General features: G+C 39.4%; 2 protein-coding genes across 2 annotated transcripts; both read left to right on the top strand.

Moving 5' to 3' along the window:
- The first annotated feature begins 3,034 nt into the window (after positions 1–3,034).
- On the top strand, positions 3,035–3,943 carry LOC138833730 (olfactory receptor 4C3D). The gene has a single exon (XM_070032025.1). It carries the CDS (start codon positions 3,035–3,037, stop codon positions 3,941–3,943), a length of 909 nt encoding a protein of 302 aa, XP_069888126.1.
- Positions 3,944–14,939: 10,996 nt separating this feature from the next.
- Positions 14,940–15,911, top strand: LOC138834218 (olfactory receptor 4C3-like). Its single transcript, XM_070032965.1, has one exon. It carries the CDS (start codon positions 14,940–14,942, stop codon positions 15,909–15,911), a length of 972 nt encoding a protein of 323 aa, XP_069889066.1.
- The last annotated feature ends 422 nt before the right edge of the window (positions 15,912–16,333 follow it).

Genomic DNA, 16,333 nt, shown 5'->3' with positions numbered 1-16,333 from the left:
CATCCTCCATGCTCCCTCCTGACCTTAGCCCTTCCCTCAATTTTCCACACTTCATAAGATACATTTTGAATGTTATGACTGAATCCCCCATTTCCTCTCTCCATTTGTCTACTTCCTCCCTTGGACCTCTTCATCTGACATCTCAAGTCCAGCTTCTTGGTATTCATTTTGTTGATCTGTGAGTTAGTTTCTCTAAGGACTTACACTTTTGAATTCTCCACTGCATATACCATACTTGGGTCAATGTGTATGTATATTTGCATATAATGCTGTATGTGTTTACTTCTATTTTATAGATTAGATCTACCTTCTACATATAAGAGAAAACATTTATTCATCCTTTGTCTCTTGGGGTCTGAATTACTTCACTTCATTTTATCAAGTGGATTTTTGGAAAAGAAAACTATAAATGATAATTCAAGAGTCTCCTGTAGCCCCCAAATGGATGAGATGCCTTATTTAGATTTTGAACCCAGAACACTTAGACTGTAATAGATTTCCAAGTCAGAGTGGAGATTATAAAATGGTACCTTCTCATTATAATTTTTCTTCCTATAGGAATTTTCTTTAATCCTATCTACATATCTAACATATCATTGAAAAGAGAGGGAGATCAAGTGAGTAGAAGAATGGTCCAGATGACTTACTTACCAAGAATTCTGTTGTTCCTATCAGCCTGCCCTGTTATAGTGCAATAAAAATTCTGGTAAGAAATGATCAACTCCTCTAGATTTAGTTATTGTGTTTTCTATCCTTTATTTCTTTTAAAATATGATTTTTTATCATTATTATGAAGGAATTATACAGAGGGGTTACAATTCCATAAGTCAAGTAATGAGTTTGATTCTTCTTGGACAATGTCACCCTTTTCTTTGCTTTGTATATGGATTTTATTCAGTGTCCATTTCATCAAGCACTGCCTAAGGACTGGCAATGTGGATTCTAAACACACAGAAGTCCTGCTCTCAAGATACTCCAAGTCTGAGGAAGGTAGAAACAGAGCTAAACAACTCAGTGTAGTGTGGGGATGCGATCTGAGACCTTTAGGAATATAGTTGAAAGTCTTGGAATAGGGAAAGAGATCATGTTTCTTCCAGAAATGAATGATACCTCAGCCTAGCTTTGTGTAAGAACAGAAGAATAGCACACAGAAAGCTACAACTGTGAGTATGACTTGATCAAGGACAGCAGATGTGAGGTGGGGGAGCTGAAGAACAAGAGGGATACGTCAGCAGCTTCCTTGTAACACTAGACTAACATGCTTAGACTTTATCCTCAAGGTAAAGAGAGACATTTGACTGTTTCAAACCGGGTGTGACATAAGTGGATGACTGAATACAAGGATGTAGATTTTTAAAAAATCACAGTGACTGACATGTGGATGATTGAATGGGTGTTTGAGTGAGAGTCAAGGTAGAAGAATTCAATTCTGATACTGTTGGACAATAAGCTTATTTTTATAATGGACCTATGTCTAGTTCTGAGAAGAGTGGTTGAAGCTTGGTCTGTGCTTGAAAAAGGTGTTCAGAATGTTTAGACTAATTCAAAACAAATGAAAACAAAGGTGTGGGTGGATGAATGTGAAATAGTAGAATTTTATAGGATGTGGTTACCAGTTTTGGCATTATGAGATGGACTAGTAAGGGGAAATGTGAGTTTCATGCTTTTGGTAGAGCATGGAGGAACTTTTGAAAGAGAAACAAAGGAGGAGGCTACAATGCTTGATAAGAAATATACTCATTATCTTGCCTATGTAATTGTAACCGCTCTGTACAGTATTTTCACAATAAATTAAAAAAAATGAGCTAGTGTGAGATGAGGGGTTCTGTTTTGTGGAGACTTCTATTTGCATTGAGAAGTACAGTTGGGAGTTAGAAGTATTGCTCTAAAACGGAAATCATGGGCAGGGCACTGGTGGCTCATGCCTGTAATCACTACTCAGGAGGCTGAGTTCTGAGGATCACTGTTCAAAGCCAGTTTGGGTAGGAAAGTCCATGAAACTCTTATCTCCAATAAAATCACCAGAAAACTGGAAGTGGTGCTGTGGCTCAAGTGGTAGAACTCTGGCCCAGAGTTCAACCCCATGGCTGGAAAAAAAAAGAAATCATGGAAAACATTAAGGAAGGTATTTTTCTCTCACTTGTTATTTAAATATTTGTTTTTGGTGGAACTGGGATTTGAACTCAGGGTCTTGTGCTTGCTAGGCAAGCTCTTTACCATTTGAGCTATTCCTCCAATACTTTTTGCTATAGTGACTTTTCAGATATAGTGTTATGCTATTTCCCCATCTGGCTTTGGATCATAATCTTTCTATCTATGCCTCTTGCATATCTGGATCATAGGCATGAGCTACTGTACCCAGGCTATAAATGGTTATTCTTAATGAAAAAACTAATAAAAGTAAATGAGTATGCTTTTAAGTTGATAAATAATACTTATATATACTTATGGGGTATAGTGAGTTTTAAAAAAAATTCTAAGTTGTTCTGAATCTTTTTGATTGGCATATATAATAATAGTACATATCAATGGGGTGTTGTGTGATATTTGAACACAAGCATACAAGCATGCACTAGTCAAATTGGAGCAGTTAGCATTTTGTTTTTTTAATTTCTTGAAATTTGGAATCCTTAAGCTCTTCTTCTCTAGATACACATATATTATCTTCTATATATAAAAATTATAAAGCATAGTCATTGCACTATTCTATTGAATACCATGGCAAAAACTCCATGAGGAAATTTTCTACTTGAAAACAAAGGATTATTATGAACACAATTGTCAACAATCAAGAAATACATTATTTTGAGTTATTTATTTTGTCTTTTATTATCTCTGCACTTAATCAAAATAACTAGTGATTATCTAGTGATTAACTAGTGATTTGCCAGATTAGCAGGTTCTTTTGAATTCAGGATTTGGATTAATTATATTCCATAAATACTGATCACTCCCAACTTCTTGGAAGGTTTTGAAAGAGACAGTAACAAACCTTTGTTTTTTTTTTTAAATCTCTTTCTGCAGCTTATGATTCATGGACATTCCACGAAACATCACAGAATTTTTTCTGCTGGGACTTTCACAAAATCCTGAGGTGCAGAGAGTTTTATTTGTGTTATTTTTGGTTGTCTACCTGGTCTCTGTTGTAGGCAACCTACTCATCATGATCACTATTATCTTCAGCCCCACTCTCGGTTCCCCCATGTACTTTTTCCTCTCTGTTTTATCCTTTATTGATACTTGCTATTCTTCCTGTATGACTCCCAAACTCATCACTGACTCCTTGTATGAGGGTAGGGCCATCTCGTTCGAGAGCTGCTTGGCCCAGTTCTTTGTTGCTCATTTATTGGGAGGAACTGAGATCATTCTGCTCACGGTGATGGCCTATGACCGCTACGTGGCCATCTGTAAGCCCCTGCACTACACCACCACCATGACCAGACATCTTTGTGCCATGCTGGTGGGCGTGGCTTGGCTGGGGGGCTTCCTGCATTCATTGGTCCAGCTCCTCCTGGTCCTTCAGCTGCCCTTCTGTGGACCCAATGTGATTGATCACTTCGTGTGTGACTTGTACCCTTTGCTGGAGCTCACCTGCACGGATACCTATGTCATTGGTCTGCTGGTGGTTGCCAACAGCGGTGTGATCTGCCTGCTGAACTTCCTCATGCTGGCGGCATCGTACATCATCATCCTGAAGTCTTTAAGGTCCCACAGCGCAGAGGGGAGGCGCAAGGCCCTGTCGACCTGCGGGGCCCACTTCACTGTGGTGGCCTTGTTCTTTGTGCCCTGCATATTCATTTACATGAGGCCGTCGTCTACTCTGCCCATAGATAAAATAGTGGCTGTGTTTTATTGTATTTTGACGCCCATGTTTAACCCCCTGATTTATACCTTGAGGAACGCAGAGGTGAAAAATGCCATGAAGAATCTCTGGAGAAAATGAGCAATCTCTGGAAGGAGGACACAGTTTATGGTAGGGAAGGAAATAATGAATCATTCTCAGGGAGAATTCATATGGTCTTGATGAAACAGAGACTGTCAAAAATCCAGAATGAAACTGCTATGAATATGCGAATTTATGCACTATCTATTCACTCCCTAAATTGTTAACCAGAAAAATTATTGTATAAAACTTCACCTTCTTTGTAATAGCTTAACTAAACTATTAAAACCAGGATTTGTCAAGATTCTTGCTATTGATTTTTCATTGTATATCATTGTGGCTAGAAAAAAATGCTCTATATGACTCTAATCTTATATTTGCCAAGATTTGCTTTGCAGCCTAATGATCTTCCCTGAAGAAAAGTTCTGACTTTGCTTAAGAAGAATGTATATTCTGTGCAGTTGCATGGAATATTCTGTGTAGGTCTGATTCATAGAATAATTCAAGGCAGGGATTGGATTCATTGATTTTCTGCCAAGATAATCTGTCCATATTTGATGATGGAGAAGTTCCCTTACTAATACTTATGGTTTATATCTCCTTTCATATCTATTAGTATTTGCTTTATATAGTTAAGAATTTCAATTTTGGTTGCATGCATATTTATTTATTTATTTATTTTTTAATTTAATTTAATTTTATTTGTGAACATACTGTACACAGGGGTTACAATTACATGGGCAGGATAATGCATACATTTCTTACCAAGCATTGCAGCCTCCTCCTTTGGTTTACCCTTCACATCCCTTCCCAGCCTCCCCCCTCCCCCCCAATCCCAATCCTTCTCCTTCCCCCCCTTCCCCCCCCCCCCCCCGCACCGACGTTGTAAAGCTCGTTTTGGACATGACAACTTGTACTTCTCATTGTTGCAACAGGTCCACCTGTATCCTTAAACAACTGGTTTTTCCCCATCTCCTCCACAAGTTATACTGACATCAAATATAGTGAAAGCAGGGGTTATACTGTGGGGGAGGGACATACAAAGCAACAAAGAGATAATCTTATAAATGCGTTAGAGACACATGCATGAAAGAAAAAAACCTTAAAATACACATCTAAGGGTTCATTTTCCTGACATCACATTATCTGACCTTTTCCGCTTGACTCATACATATACTAGATATTGCAAATAAGGGAAACCATGAGACCTATGTTTCTTTGGGCCTGGCTTACTTCACTTAATATAATTTTTTCCAAGTTTTTCCATTTCCTAACAAATGGGGCAATGTCATTCTTTCTGATGGAGGCATAGAATTCCATTGTGTATATATACCACATTTTCTTGATCCATTCATCTACTGAGGGGCATCTGGGTTGGTTCCATATCTTAGCTATGGTAAATAATTGCATGCATATTTATAATTGCAACCTCTTGTTGACATCTCTTTCACAATATAATAGTCTTCTTTGTGTCTTTTTATAGGCGTTGACTTAAGGAATAGTTATTAGGTCCCACAAGCCTGGGATGTCTTTTTCTATTCCATCACAAGTGTGTCTTTAAAGGTGAAATGAGTCTCTTGTAGGCAGCACACAGTTGAGTCTTTTTTAATCACTCTGACATTTAATGCTCTTTGATTGGAAAATTTAGTTCATTAACATTCAAAGGGACCATTGGAAAATGTACAATTATATAGAAATTACATAACATCATCTTGGACAACTAATGGGTCAAAGGAGAAATTAAAAATGATAACAAAAATGTCAAGACAAATGGAAGAGAAGGCACCACATTCCAAAGCTTTTGATAGCTCAACTTGTAGGCGTTTGTCTACATTGATGCAAAAGTGATTTGTATTTAGTAGAAGCCATACTTCAAGTTCTGGATTTCAATCTTTCCGTGGGCTAATGATATGCACTGGGATAGTATTTTTGATGCTAAATGGAAGTAGAAATTTCAGCTCCTGGTCAGTCACGTGATCATGAGGGTAAACAACTGATATTCTAAAGTCTATGGTGCTGCCAGTGTAGTTGGAAATTGTTTTGTGATTTCCTATTCTACAATGGCCACAAAATGCCCATCTCTACATATACACAAGATATTAAATGCCTTATTTTAAAACAGAATTTTTGTTAGAAAATCCAGCTATTATACATGTTCTAAGCATGTGTAAGCTAGGCTACTCAGAGTCATAGTGTTCATTTGACTAGGTGTTGAAGTACATTTTGACTTACAGTATTTTCAATTTATGATGGGCTTTTAGGTGTAATCCCATTATAAGTCAAGAAGCAACTTTAAACGTATTTCAGATAATTTTTATCCCACAAGTATTTATACAATTATTTTTCAATTAGTAATAAAGACAAAATAAAAATGTTTGAATTGTAAATAAGGATACCAAGATAGCCACAAACCAGGCCAAGAAACAGATGACTGTCCTTCCAAGATCTAGCCCATCTCTTCTTCATTTCTTTTCTTTTACTAGAAAACTTTTGTTTTCTTTATACTTTTAACATTTACTCTTCGAGTACGTGTCTCTAGTTTCCCATATTAAAATTTTTTTTTTCAGTTCTGGGGTTTGAACTTTCAGTTCAAATTTATGTTCACTCAGTTTATTTTCTTAACTGCTGCTCTAGCTCCTGAGATATACTTCAGGTTGGCTTTGAACAATTATCCTCAGATCTCAGCCTCTGGAATAGGTTAGGTAGAATTACAGGCATGATCCACAAGTGACCAGTCTCTTCATTTTTTTGTTTTTAGGAGGTGGGTACTGCTCATTTTAGAACACATGATCTGTGATGCTAGGAACCAACTTGATCTTATTCACCACAACAGGCATGCCATTTAGCAAGCCGCTGCCTTACATTTGCTGTGGCTTGAATAAGTACTTGCTGAAAGATGGAAATATAGCACCATGATTCCAATTCAAGTGGTTTTGACTCTGATCTCTTTGCTCTTTTAGCACAATTGGTGCTCTTGATTCATTGTTCAGCAATTTCCCTAAAAACACTGACCCTTTGATATCAGACCCTGAAAAATCCTAACTCCCCTTTCTTCCAGACAGTTGGAGGGCTTTCTCTCTAGATAGTCTATATTGGATGAATTTAAGAGGCAGAATAGAAGTTACTTTCTTGAGAGACCAAACTGTGTTCACAGGGACTAATTAAATGATGGTTTCAACCTTGTTCCAACCTGTGGACATGGAAGAAATGGGTTCCAACTTTACTCCAGCAGGTGAAGTAAGGTGGGCTAGGAGGACTCTGCTTCAGAGAAATGCAGATGTCATCTTGTTTTCATGGTGGGGGAGGGTGATGTCCACCCCCCTCAGGTGATAGCCATACCTGGATCCCTGGAGACAGGGGTGGGCACTTGGCTGACGGGTGAACCTGTCAGTCCAGTGTCTGGGACTGGAAGTGTCCTGAGACCTTGATCCCTGCACAGACCCTATTTAGGCCTGGAGGAGAATAGGCTCCGGGACACCATGCCATGTGTGTCTCCGTGACTTGTCCCGTGTCCTGTCTCCCATGTCATTTCTGGTGGTCATGGTATTCCAATTCAGCTCTCCATAGGAGCTGAATTGGTTTATTGGTATTCTTTTGGTTCTTTCTTTTTCTCTTAACCGTGTTAAGTGTATCTGGCGGCTGCAGACCTTTGTAACAACTGGCTGTGTGCAGACTGCTAACGTGTAATAAAGACTCCAAAATTCCATCTACCAAAATGTGGCCTCTGGGATAATTCACCTTACAACAGATAGAACAGCCCAGGCAAAAACTGGCCCACTTATAGAAAAATCAATGGTGTGATTTCATGTACATAAAAAAAGGGCAATGAAGTAAAGAGGTCAGGCCTAGTCAGTGCCATATTGGCCACGTGGTGGTTGGTAGGGTCTGGCCTCTTGTCTTCATGTTGGGGGAAGGAAATGCCCTGCTTCCCAGGTGATGGGCATGCTCAGATCCCTGGAGACAGGGGCGGGCACTTGGCTGATAGGTTACTGGATCTGTCAGTCCAGTGCCTAGGTCTGGGAATTTCCTGTGGACCTGCCCCCTGCCCTGACCTATTTTAGGCCCAGAGCAGCCTAGCAGCCAGGACACCATACCATGTGTATCTCCTTGATCATGTCCTGTGTCCTGTCTCCTGGCTCATCTCTGGTCATCATAGCATCCTAATTCAGCTTTCCATCCGAGCTGAATTGGTTTGTTAGTGTTGCTTTTGTTCTTTCTTTCCTCTCTGGCCTGTTTACTAACCATGTTATGTGTATTTGCAGGCTGTAGGCCTTTGTTACAATGGGGGGCCTGCAGACTGCTAGTGTTGTAATAAAGACCCCAATATTCCATCCTTCAAAATATGGCTTCTTGGATAATTCACTTTATAACACAGGTGAGGGGGAAATTAGCTTTCCCGCAGAGAGGCAGAGAGCAGAGAGGATAGACGGACAATAATTCCTGTTATCATTTCCACGTTATAAATCGCCCCTTTCAGTGAAAGGAGAAAGATTTTTCAGAGACTAGCTTGATAAAAGTTATTCCCAGAAGGCAGATGAAACAAGCTAGCTATCTTTTCTCTGCAATACATACAACATATCCCTTCCCCCAGCCCTGTCAAATATTATCCACAGTGCTTTTTTGACTTGCAAAAGTCAAATAGAAGCAGACAGTGGAAGGTGGTATTTTTATTTTACAGGGTACAGCCTAAGGCAATGAAGCAGCCATGTTCTAGTTTTGTTTTTGTTTCAGGTCACTCATGTGATGCTGGACCAACTTAGTCTCAAATTCAGCATTAAAATGAAGGCAACTGGAAGATGATTTTAAATGTTACTGTGTTCTTCAGCACATAAAAGAGAAGTGGAAGATGGAATGAATTCTTATAATTGCTGGTAAATGAATGACTCCCTTTGAGGGTGTTCATCTAGTTCTACTGTAAGGAATTTTCAGTCCAGATACATTTCTTTAATTGATAGCAAGTGTCAAGTCTGAGCTATGCTGCAATGTAGAAACAGTTTGAATCTTGTTTAAGATTTTAAAAACGTGGAACTGAAACTTAGGGTTAGACTCCTGGATCTGGCCTCAATGATCCTTCCAGAAATCTTTCAGGTTTACTGCTCCATGATGTAAGAAAATTCTGGAGACCCACTTGATGTCCTCAAATCTGATGAATGTAAGTTTTCTTTTTTTTCCCTTAATATATATTTTTTATTGCAAAGATACTGTACAGAGGGGTCACAGTTACATGAGCAAGGTAATGAGTCTGAAAGGTTAAAGTTTTGAGGCAGTGACCACTTGTTGCTTGTTTCTGTCTAGCAGAGCAACACGTGGTGGTAATCCAAACACCTGGTTGATTGTGTGCCTTTATAAGACCTGCAAATCCTTAGCTCAGGGCTCTCCTCCTTGGCTCCACTGTGTCGAGTGTAGGACGAGGCCCGAGCTGCAGCCCATTTAAATAAAATAGCTGTAGAGTCTGACTCTCAGTGGTCTTCTTGGTGGGGGTCCTGTGACTTTAGCATAACAAGTCCATTTCCTATTAAGCATTGTTACACCCGTCTTTATTTTTCCCTACCATCCCTTTCCATTTCCTCCCCACCACCCCAACTCCTCTCTCCTCTCTCCAATCCCCCCCTGCAAAGTTGTAAAGTTCATTTCCAACATACTGTCTGGTACATCTCATTGTTACAATGGGCCATCCTGTATTTTCTGTATTTTATTTCAGCATTTTGTTATTTTCCTTCCCCTCCCCAAATTAGAAAAATGTATGTACAAGATGCAGGACACTGGAATCAAATACAGTGACAACAGGAATTGTATCATGGGGGAAGAACATCAAAGAAACAGAAAATCACATAGTTGAATGTAAGTTTTCTATAACTTTATTTAGTCGGTTGTGGGGCTTGAATGCTGGGCTTGGGTGCTGTCCCTGTACTATTCATCTCAAGGCAAGTGCTCTACCACTTGAACCACAGTGCCACTTCTGGTTTCCTAATGGTTTATTGGAGGTAAGAGTCTCATGGAGTTTCCTGCCTGGACTGGCTTTGAACCATGATTCTCAGATCTCAGCCTCCTGAGTAGCTAAGGTTACAGGAGTGAGCAATCAATGCCCGGTTTCTATAACTTTTAAAATTATCTTAAAGTAGTTGTTCAAAGGTGTTGCCATTTAACAAAGTAGTTTAAAAATGCAATGTATCTTGATCAATGTCACCCCTTCCAACATTCTCACCCATCCCCCCCCAACCACCCCTTCCATCACTCTTCTTAATTTTGAAGGTTACATGTTGAAATCTAGACTGCATTTCCTCCCTCTTCTCCCTTTTCTTTATCTACCCTTTTTCCCTTGGCCCCATGCCACCCATTCAAGTGCCTACTTCCTGTGTTTCTTTTGCTTAACGTTGACTTTGCCTGTCTAAGGAAATCTCCCTCGAATGTACCATATTCCAGTGAATACATTTGTATACAGTTCCATACCACCCAACTTAGTTACTTATAGGTTTGTAAACTAAATCTAGCTTCCACATATAAGGGAAAGCATGTATCCTTTGTCTCACTGATCCTGACTTTCATTCTTTCTAATGGAAGAATGAAATTCCATTGTGTATATATTATCACAATTTCATGATTCATATTCCATCCTTAGTCCATATTTTGGCTGTGGTCAATAGTGCTACAATGAATATGGCTTTACTAGATCTTGGTTTTTAATCTTGTGGATAATGCCCAGGGGTGGAATTGATTCATTGTAGGATAGGTTTTTTATTTTTATCTTTTTAAAGTTTTTTTTTTTGTGTGAGAATACTGTACAGAGGAGGGTTACAATTACATGAGCAAGGTAATGAGTACATATCTCATCAAGCATTGTTGCCTCCTCCTTTGTTTTTCCCCTACCATCCCTGCCCTCCCATCTCCACGACTACACTCCCCCCCCCAAGTTGTAAAGTTCATTTATCAACATAGCATCTTGTACATCTCATTGTTGCAATGGGTCCACCTGTATCCCTATTTAAACAATTTGTTTTTTCCCTTCCTCTCCCCAAATTATACCAACATCAAATACAGTGAAAACAGGAATTATCCCATGGGGGAGGGGCATACAAAGCAAAAAAATTCACCTTATAAATACGTTAGAAACAATAGCAAGAAAAAAAAAAAAACCACTTGTGTCCTTAGCCTAGGATTTTTTTTTTGAGGAAACTCCATACTGTATTCCAAGCTGGTTGAACATGTTTACATTCCCAAAGTTACATTCCCACATCCTTACCAGCATTTGTTATCATTTGTTGTCTTGATAATGTTGAGGTGGGATCTGTAATTCTGATTAAAAATCAAATGAAAGGAAACGAAATCCAGCCGCAGGAAGAGTTGCTGTTCATGGTGCTGATGATGCACGGTGGAAGGGGATGCCTTCTACCGACTGTACCATCCAGCCTTTTATAGACATCTGTGTATAGCATTTTTCATAACCTATCTTTTTATAGTTTTATAGAAACATTAAGGAATTGACATATAGTAGTGGTGAATACTTCCCATTGTATAGATAACAGCATTGCGGCTTTAAAAAGTTGTCCATGGTCACCTGGAGAATAAATGGTAAAGGAATGATTTAACCCCAGATGTGTCTCAGTGACAGTATGAAACAGGGAAGCCCCTAGATCTTGTGACAAGTCTGTATGGGTGCAGAATCCCAGCTCTACCTATTATTTTCTCTTTGTGATTCTGAAACTATGATAAAGGAGGAGGGGGGAACAATGAGGCACTTGAGGCCAGCATACACAGAAAAATTGTTAAATGTAATGTTTCACTTTCTTCCTGTGAAAAATGAAAATTAAAATGAAGCCTGCCTCATGGAAATGATGTGAGTTTTTAAATATATTTGTTATTATAAAAATATTGTACAGAGGGTTACAGTTACCTGAGTAAGGTAATGAGTACATTTCCTATCAAGCATTGTTACCTCCTCCTTTGCTTTTCCCTACCCTCCCTTCCCACCTCCACAACTACACTCCCCCCACCCCCTTCCCCCCACCTATATTGTAAAGTTTGTTTTTCAACATAGCGTCTTGTACATCTTGTTGTAACAATCCTGTATCACTATTTAGTTTTTTCCCTTCCCATCCCCAAGCTAGATAAGTGTATATATAAGATGCAGGGCACCGACATCAAATACAGTGAAAACAGGGGTTATACCGTGGGTGAGGAACATACAAAGAAACAAAAAAAAATCAACAAATGTTCAAGCTCTCTAGCCATAAAAGAAATGCAAATCAAAACAACATTGAAATTCCACCTCACCCCAGTTATAATGTCTATAATCAAGAACTCTAATAACAACAGATGCTGGAGGGGATGTGGCTAGAAGGGAACCTTACTGCATTGTTGGTGGGAGTGTAAACTTGTTCAACCACTTTGGAAAGTAGTATGGAGGTTCTCAAAAGACTCCACATAGAGCTCCCTTATGACCCAGCAATCCCACTTTTGAGCATTTACCCAAATGATCACAAACAAGATCATACTAAAGCTACCAGCACGACTATGTTTATTGCAGCATTATTTACTATAGCTAAGATATGGAACCAACCCAGATGCCCTTCAGTAGATGAATGGATCTATCTATCTATCTATCTATCTATCTATCTATCTATCTATCTATCTATCTATCTATCTATCTATCTAATGGAATTCTATGCCTCCATCAGAAAGAATGACATTGCCCCATTTGTTAGGAAATGGAAAGAGTTGAAAAAATTTATATTAAGCGAAGTAAGCCAGGCCCAAAGAAACATAGGTCCCATGGTTTCCCTTATTTGCAATAACTAGTATATGTCTGGGACAAGCAGAAAAGTTCATATATGACCAGATAAGATGATGTTAAGCTAATGAATCCCAAGATAGGGACACAAGTGGTTTTTTTCTTTCTTGCTATTGTTCATAATGTATTTATAATGATGTGAGTTTTAAAGGAGCTCATACATGCAAAGTCATTTGCAAAGTGCGTGCAGGTGATTGATCACAATGATTAGGGCTTTATTACTGTGAGTCTGGCCTCCTGGCTAGAAAGTTCTGCTCTGAAAAAGTCTCTGTGACATTTAGCTCTTGAAACACTGTGTTTTCCTTCTTGTAATAAGCTTGGAGAGAAGAGACAAAGAAGCTTTCTGATCAGCAAAGGGTTTCTTAAATCAAAGTGTCCTTCCTTTCTTTGTAATGGTTCTTTTTTAGTTGTTGTATGAAGCATTCAACAAGTTGGAAAGCTTGGTTATTTGATGACGGCCTTTGGAGTACATTGTGTATATACATGAATTAGCATAATGTTAGAAAGGAAGAGGAAGAGGCTTAAGGAAGTAACAAAGAGGGTGTGTTTGATCAAAATGTACTACCTGTTTGTGTGGAGCTATCACAGTGAAGCACCTATGTGCAATTAGCTTATGTGAATAAAGTAAAGGTCTATCTATCAAGGAAAAGGATAGGGATGGATGTGTTAGTGATATTTTTTCATTAAGTCAAAGTCAAATGATTAATTAAACAGCAGTCTAAACATTCACAGAGTGAGACCAAAGGAAGATATTTTAGGAAGGGATCACAAGGGCTCAATAGCTATGAGCATATGAGCATATAAAATGATGCTTAATGAAATGAACTCCAAGAACTGGAAAAAAGAGTTTTTTTTTTAAATTGCACTGTTTATGGTTCTTTCCCCCCGCTTTGGTTTATTTCCCTTGGTTAATGTTTCTGATTCCTGAGCCCTTTGTTTTATATATAAGTTTAACTGATTTGGGGAGGGGAAGGGGAAGCATAGAAATGGTGGGAAAAAGGGTGAACCAATTCAGCAGTGATACTCACTATGTTGGAAATAAACTATACAACTTTGGGGGATGGGGGATGGGAGGGGCAAAACTGGTAGAAAATGAGAGAGGAGGCGACACTGTTCCAAAAGAAATGTACTCATTAGTTGATTTATATAACTGTAACCTCTCTGTACATCACCTTTACAATAAAATTTTAAAAAAAGAAAACCAAAGTCAAGATAAGTACAGGTATTGCAATAAAATTATGAGGCAAATGAAAGGTATGTATATGCATTTTACCACATGAGTTAATAATTTATAGCTCTTATGATAGGGTATCTGTTTGTTCTGAACTAGTAGCTTCCCTTAAAGAACGAAAGAAATGAATCATGTAGTAGAGTGATGCTCATTGATGTTCACCAATTCATTAAAAAAATTTATTACCTGGGACTGGGAAGGTGGCTCAGTGCTAGAGTGCTTGCCTTGCATGCCTGAGGTCCTGGCTTCCATTCCTCAGCACCACATAAGCAAAAAAAAAAGCCGGAAGTGGCTCTGTGGCTCAAGTGGTAGAGCGCTAGCCTTGAGCTGAAGAGCTGAGGGACAGCGCCCAGGCCCAGAGTTCAGGCCCCACGACCGGACCCCCCCCCATTACCTTTAAGTAGCTGTACAATAGAGTTGCCACATAACAAACAATTAATGAATATGATGTATCTTGATTAAGGTCACCCCTTTCTGTATTCTCACCCATCCCTCACAACTTATCCTTTCCCTCACTTTTCTTAATTTTGTAGAATATACACTGAATTCTTGAGTGTGTTCTCCCATCTTCTCCTCTCCAATACTCTATCCATCTCCCCTTGACCCCACCTATCCCCTTCCAAGTACTCATTTCCTGGTGTTTATTTAGGTAAACTTTGCCTTTGCAAAAATTACAATATTTGAGTTCTCCTTTGAGGCTACCAAATTCCCTTTATCTTTTGTATTGTGTCTTCCCTGTAGACTAAACAACTAGTGATCTTTAGCTAGAAGGATTTCACCCAGGTCAGGGAAAATGAAACTCAGAAATACATAAAATGTATACAGCAGTGTGTGTGTGTGTGTGTGTGTGTGCGCGCGTGCATAGTAAATTAGGTTGACTTGCTAGCATGATTCTGGCCATAGCATGGGCACACAGCAGACGAAAATGACCAAGAGAAGTGGAGCAGTTGAAGGCCTCTGGAACAAATCCTCTGATTTATGTTTATCTTGATTTTATAGGCAACCTCCTACTTGCATTCTCAGCGTCCTCAGAGTCCATGGAAACATCATACAACATTACAGAATTTTTCATGCTTGGACTCTCACAGAAGCCAGAGGTACAAAGAGTTTTCTTTGTGGTCTTTCTGGTTATCTATGTGATCACAGTTTGTGGCAACATGCTCATTGTGGTCACCATTACCTTCAGCGCCGTCCTGGCTTCCCCTATGCATTTTTTTCTGGCCAACCTCTCCGTTATTGACACATTTTATTCTTCTTCTTTGGCACCTAAACTCATCGCTGATTCCTTGTATGAGGGGACAACCATTTCTTACGACAGCTGCATGGCTCAGCTCTTTGGGGCCCATTTTTTGGGTGGTGTTGAGATCATTCTGCTCACGGTGATGGCCTATGACCGCTACGTGGCCATCTGTAAGCCCCTGCACTACACCACCACCATGACCAGACATCTTTGTGCCATGCTGGTGGGCGTGGCTTGGCTGGGGGGCTTCCTGCATTCATTGATCCAGCTCCTCCTGGTCCTTCAGCTGCCCTTCTGTGGACCCAATGTGATTGATCACTTCGTGTGTGACTTGTACCCTTTGCTGGAGCTCGCCTGCACGGACACCTATGTCATTGGTCTGCTGGTGGTTGCCAACAGCGGTGTGATCTGCCTGCTGAACTTCCTCATGCTGGCGGCATCGTACATCATCATCCTGCTGTCTTTGAGGTCCCACAGCGCAGAGGGGAGGCGCAAGGCCCTGTCGACCTGCGGGGCCCACTTCACTGTGGTCACCTTGTTCTTTGTGCCCTGTGTGTTTAGTTATATGCGTCCATCCATTACTTTATCTATAGACAAAAGCATGGCGGTGTTTTATGGTATCCTGACACCTATGCTGAATCCCCTCATTTATACTCTGAGAAATGAAGAGGTGAAAAATGCCATGAGAAAAATTTTTCATGCAGTAGGAAATTGCAGTTGGATAATGAATGGTAAAGCAGGAACGCAAAGCAACTCTTGTTGTAGATGAAACTCCGAAGACTTATGGTTTTACTCACACTTATTGTCTTATTCCATCGAATCCATCCTTTCATGTCGAAAGATGTTTATAAGTTATAGTTTACTCGGTTTTCCCCCCTTGACTTGTATATCTTTATAATAAAATAACTGTATGGAATATGTACGGCCTGATTTATTCATATCTGAGACATGAGTTAATTGGTCAATGGTTAATTGATCAATAAGTTATCTAGTTTTGGAGCTCAAAATCAGTATCCACAAAAACTTTTACTATCTTTAAGTAGTTGTACAAGGGGGTTTCAATTCAATGTGAATTTGTGCTACACTGGCCCAATGAAACATCTATTCTAGGATGATAGTCGAACCTAATATTACTACTACTCCTGAGAAGATGACATTTATGAAATATTTTGAAGTGAACTGGGAACAGGG

Source organism: Dipodomys merriami, unplaced genomic scaffold (genome assembly GCF_024711535.1).
Source record: "Dipodomys merriami isolate MVZ:Mamm:240054 unplaced genomic scaffold, mDipMer1.0.p SCAF_21, whole genome shotgun sequence".
In the NCBI taxonomy this organism is placed as follows: Eukaryota; Metazoa; Chordata; class Mammalia; order Rodentia; family Heteromyidae; genus Dipodomys; species Dipodomys merriami.
The sequence above is the reverse complement of the archived record's forward strand: the minus strand, read 5'-3'. Positions and strand labels throughout refer to the sequence as shown.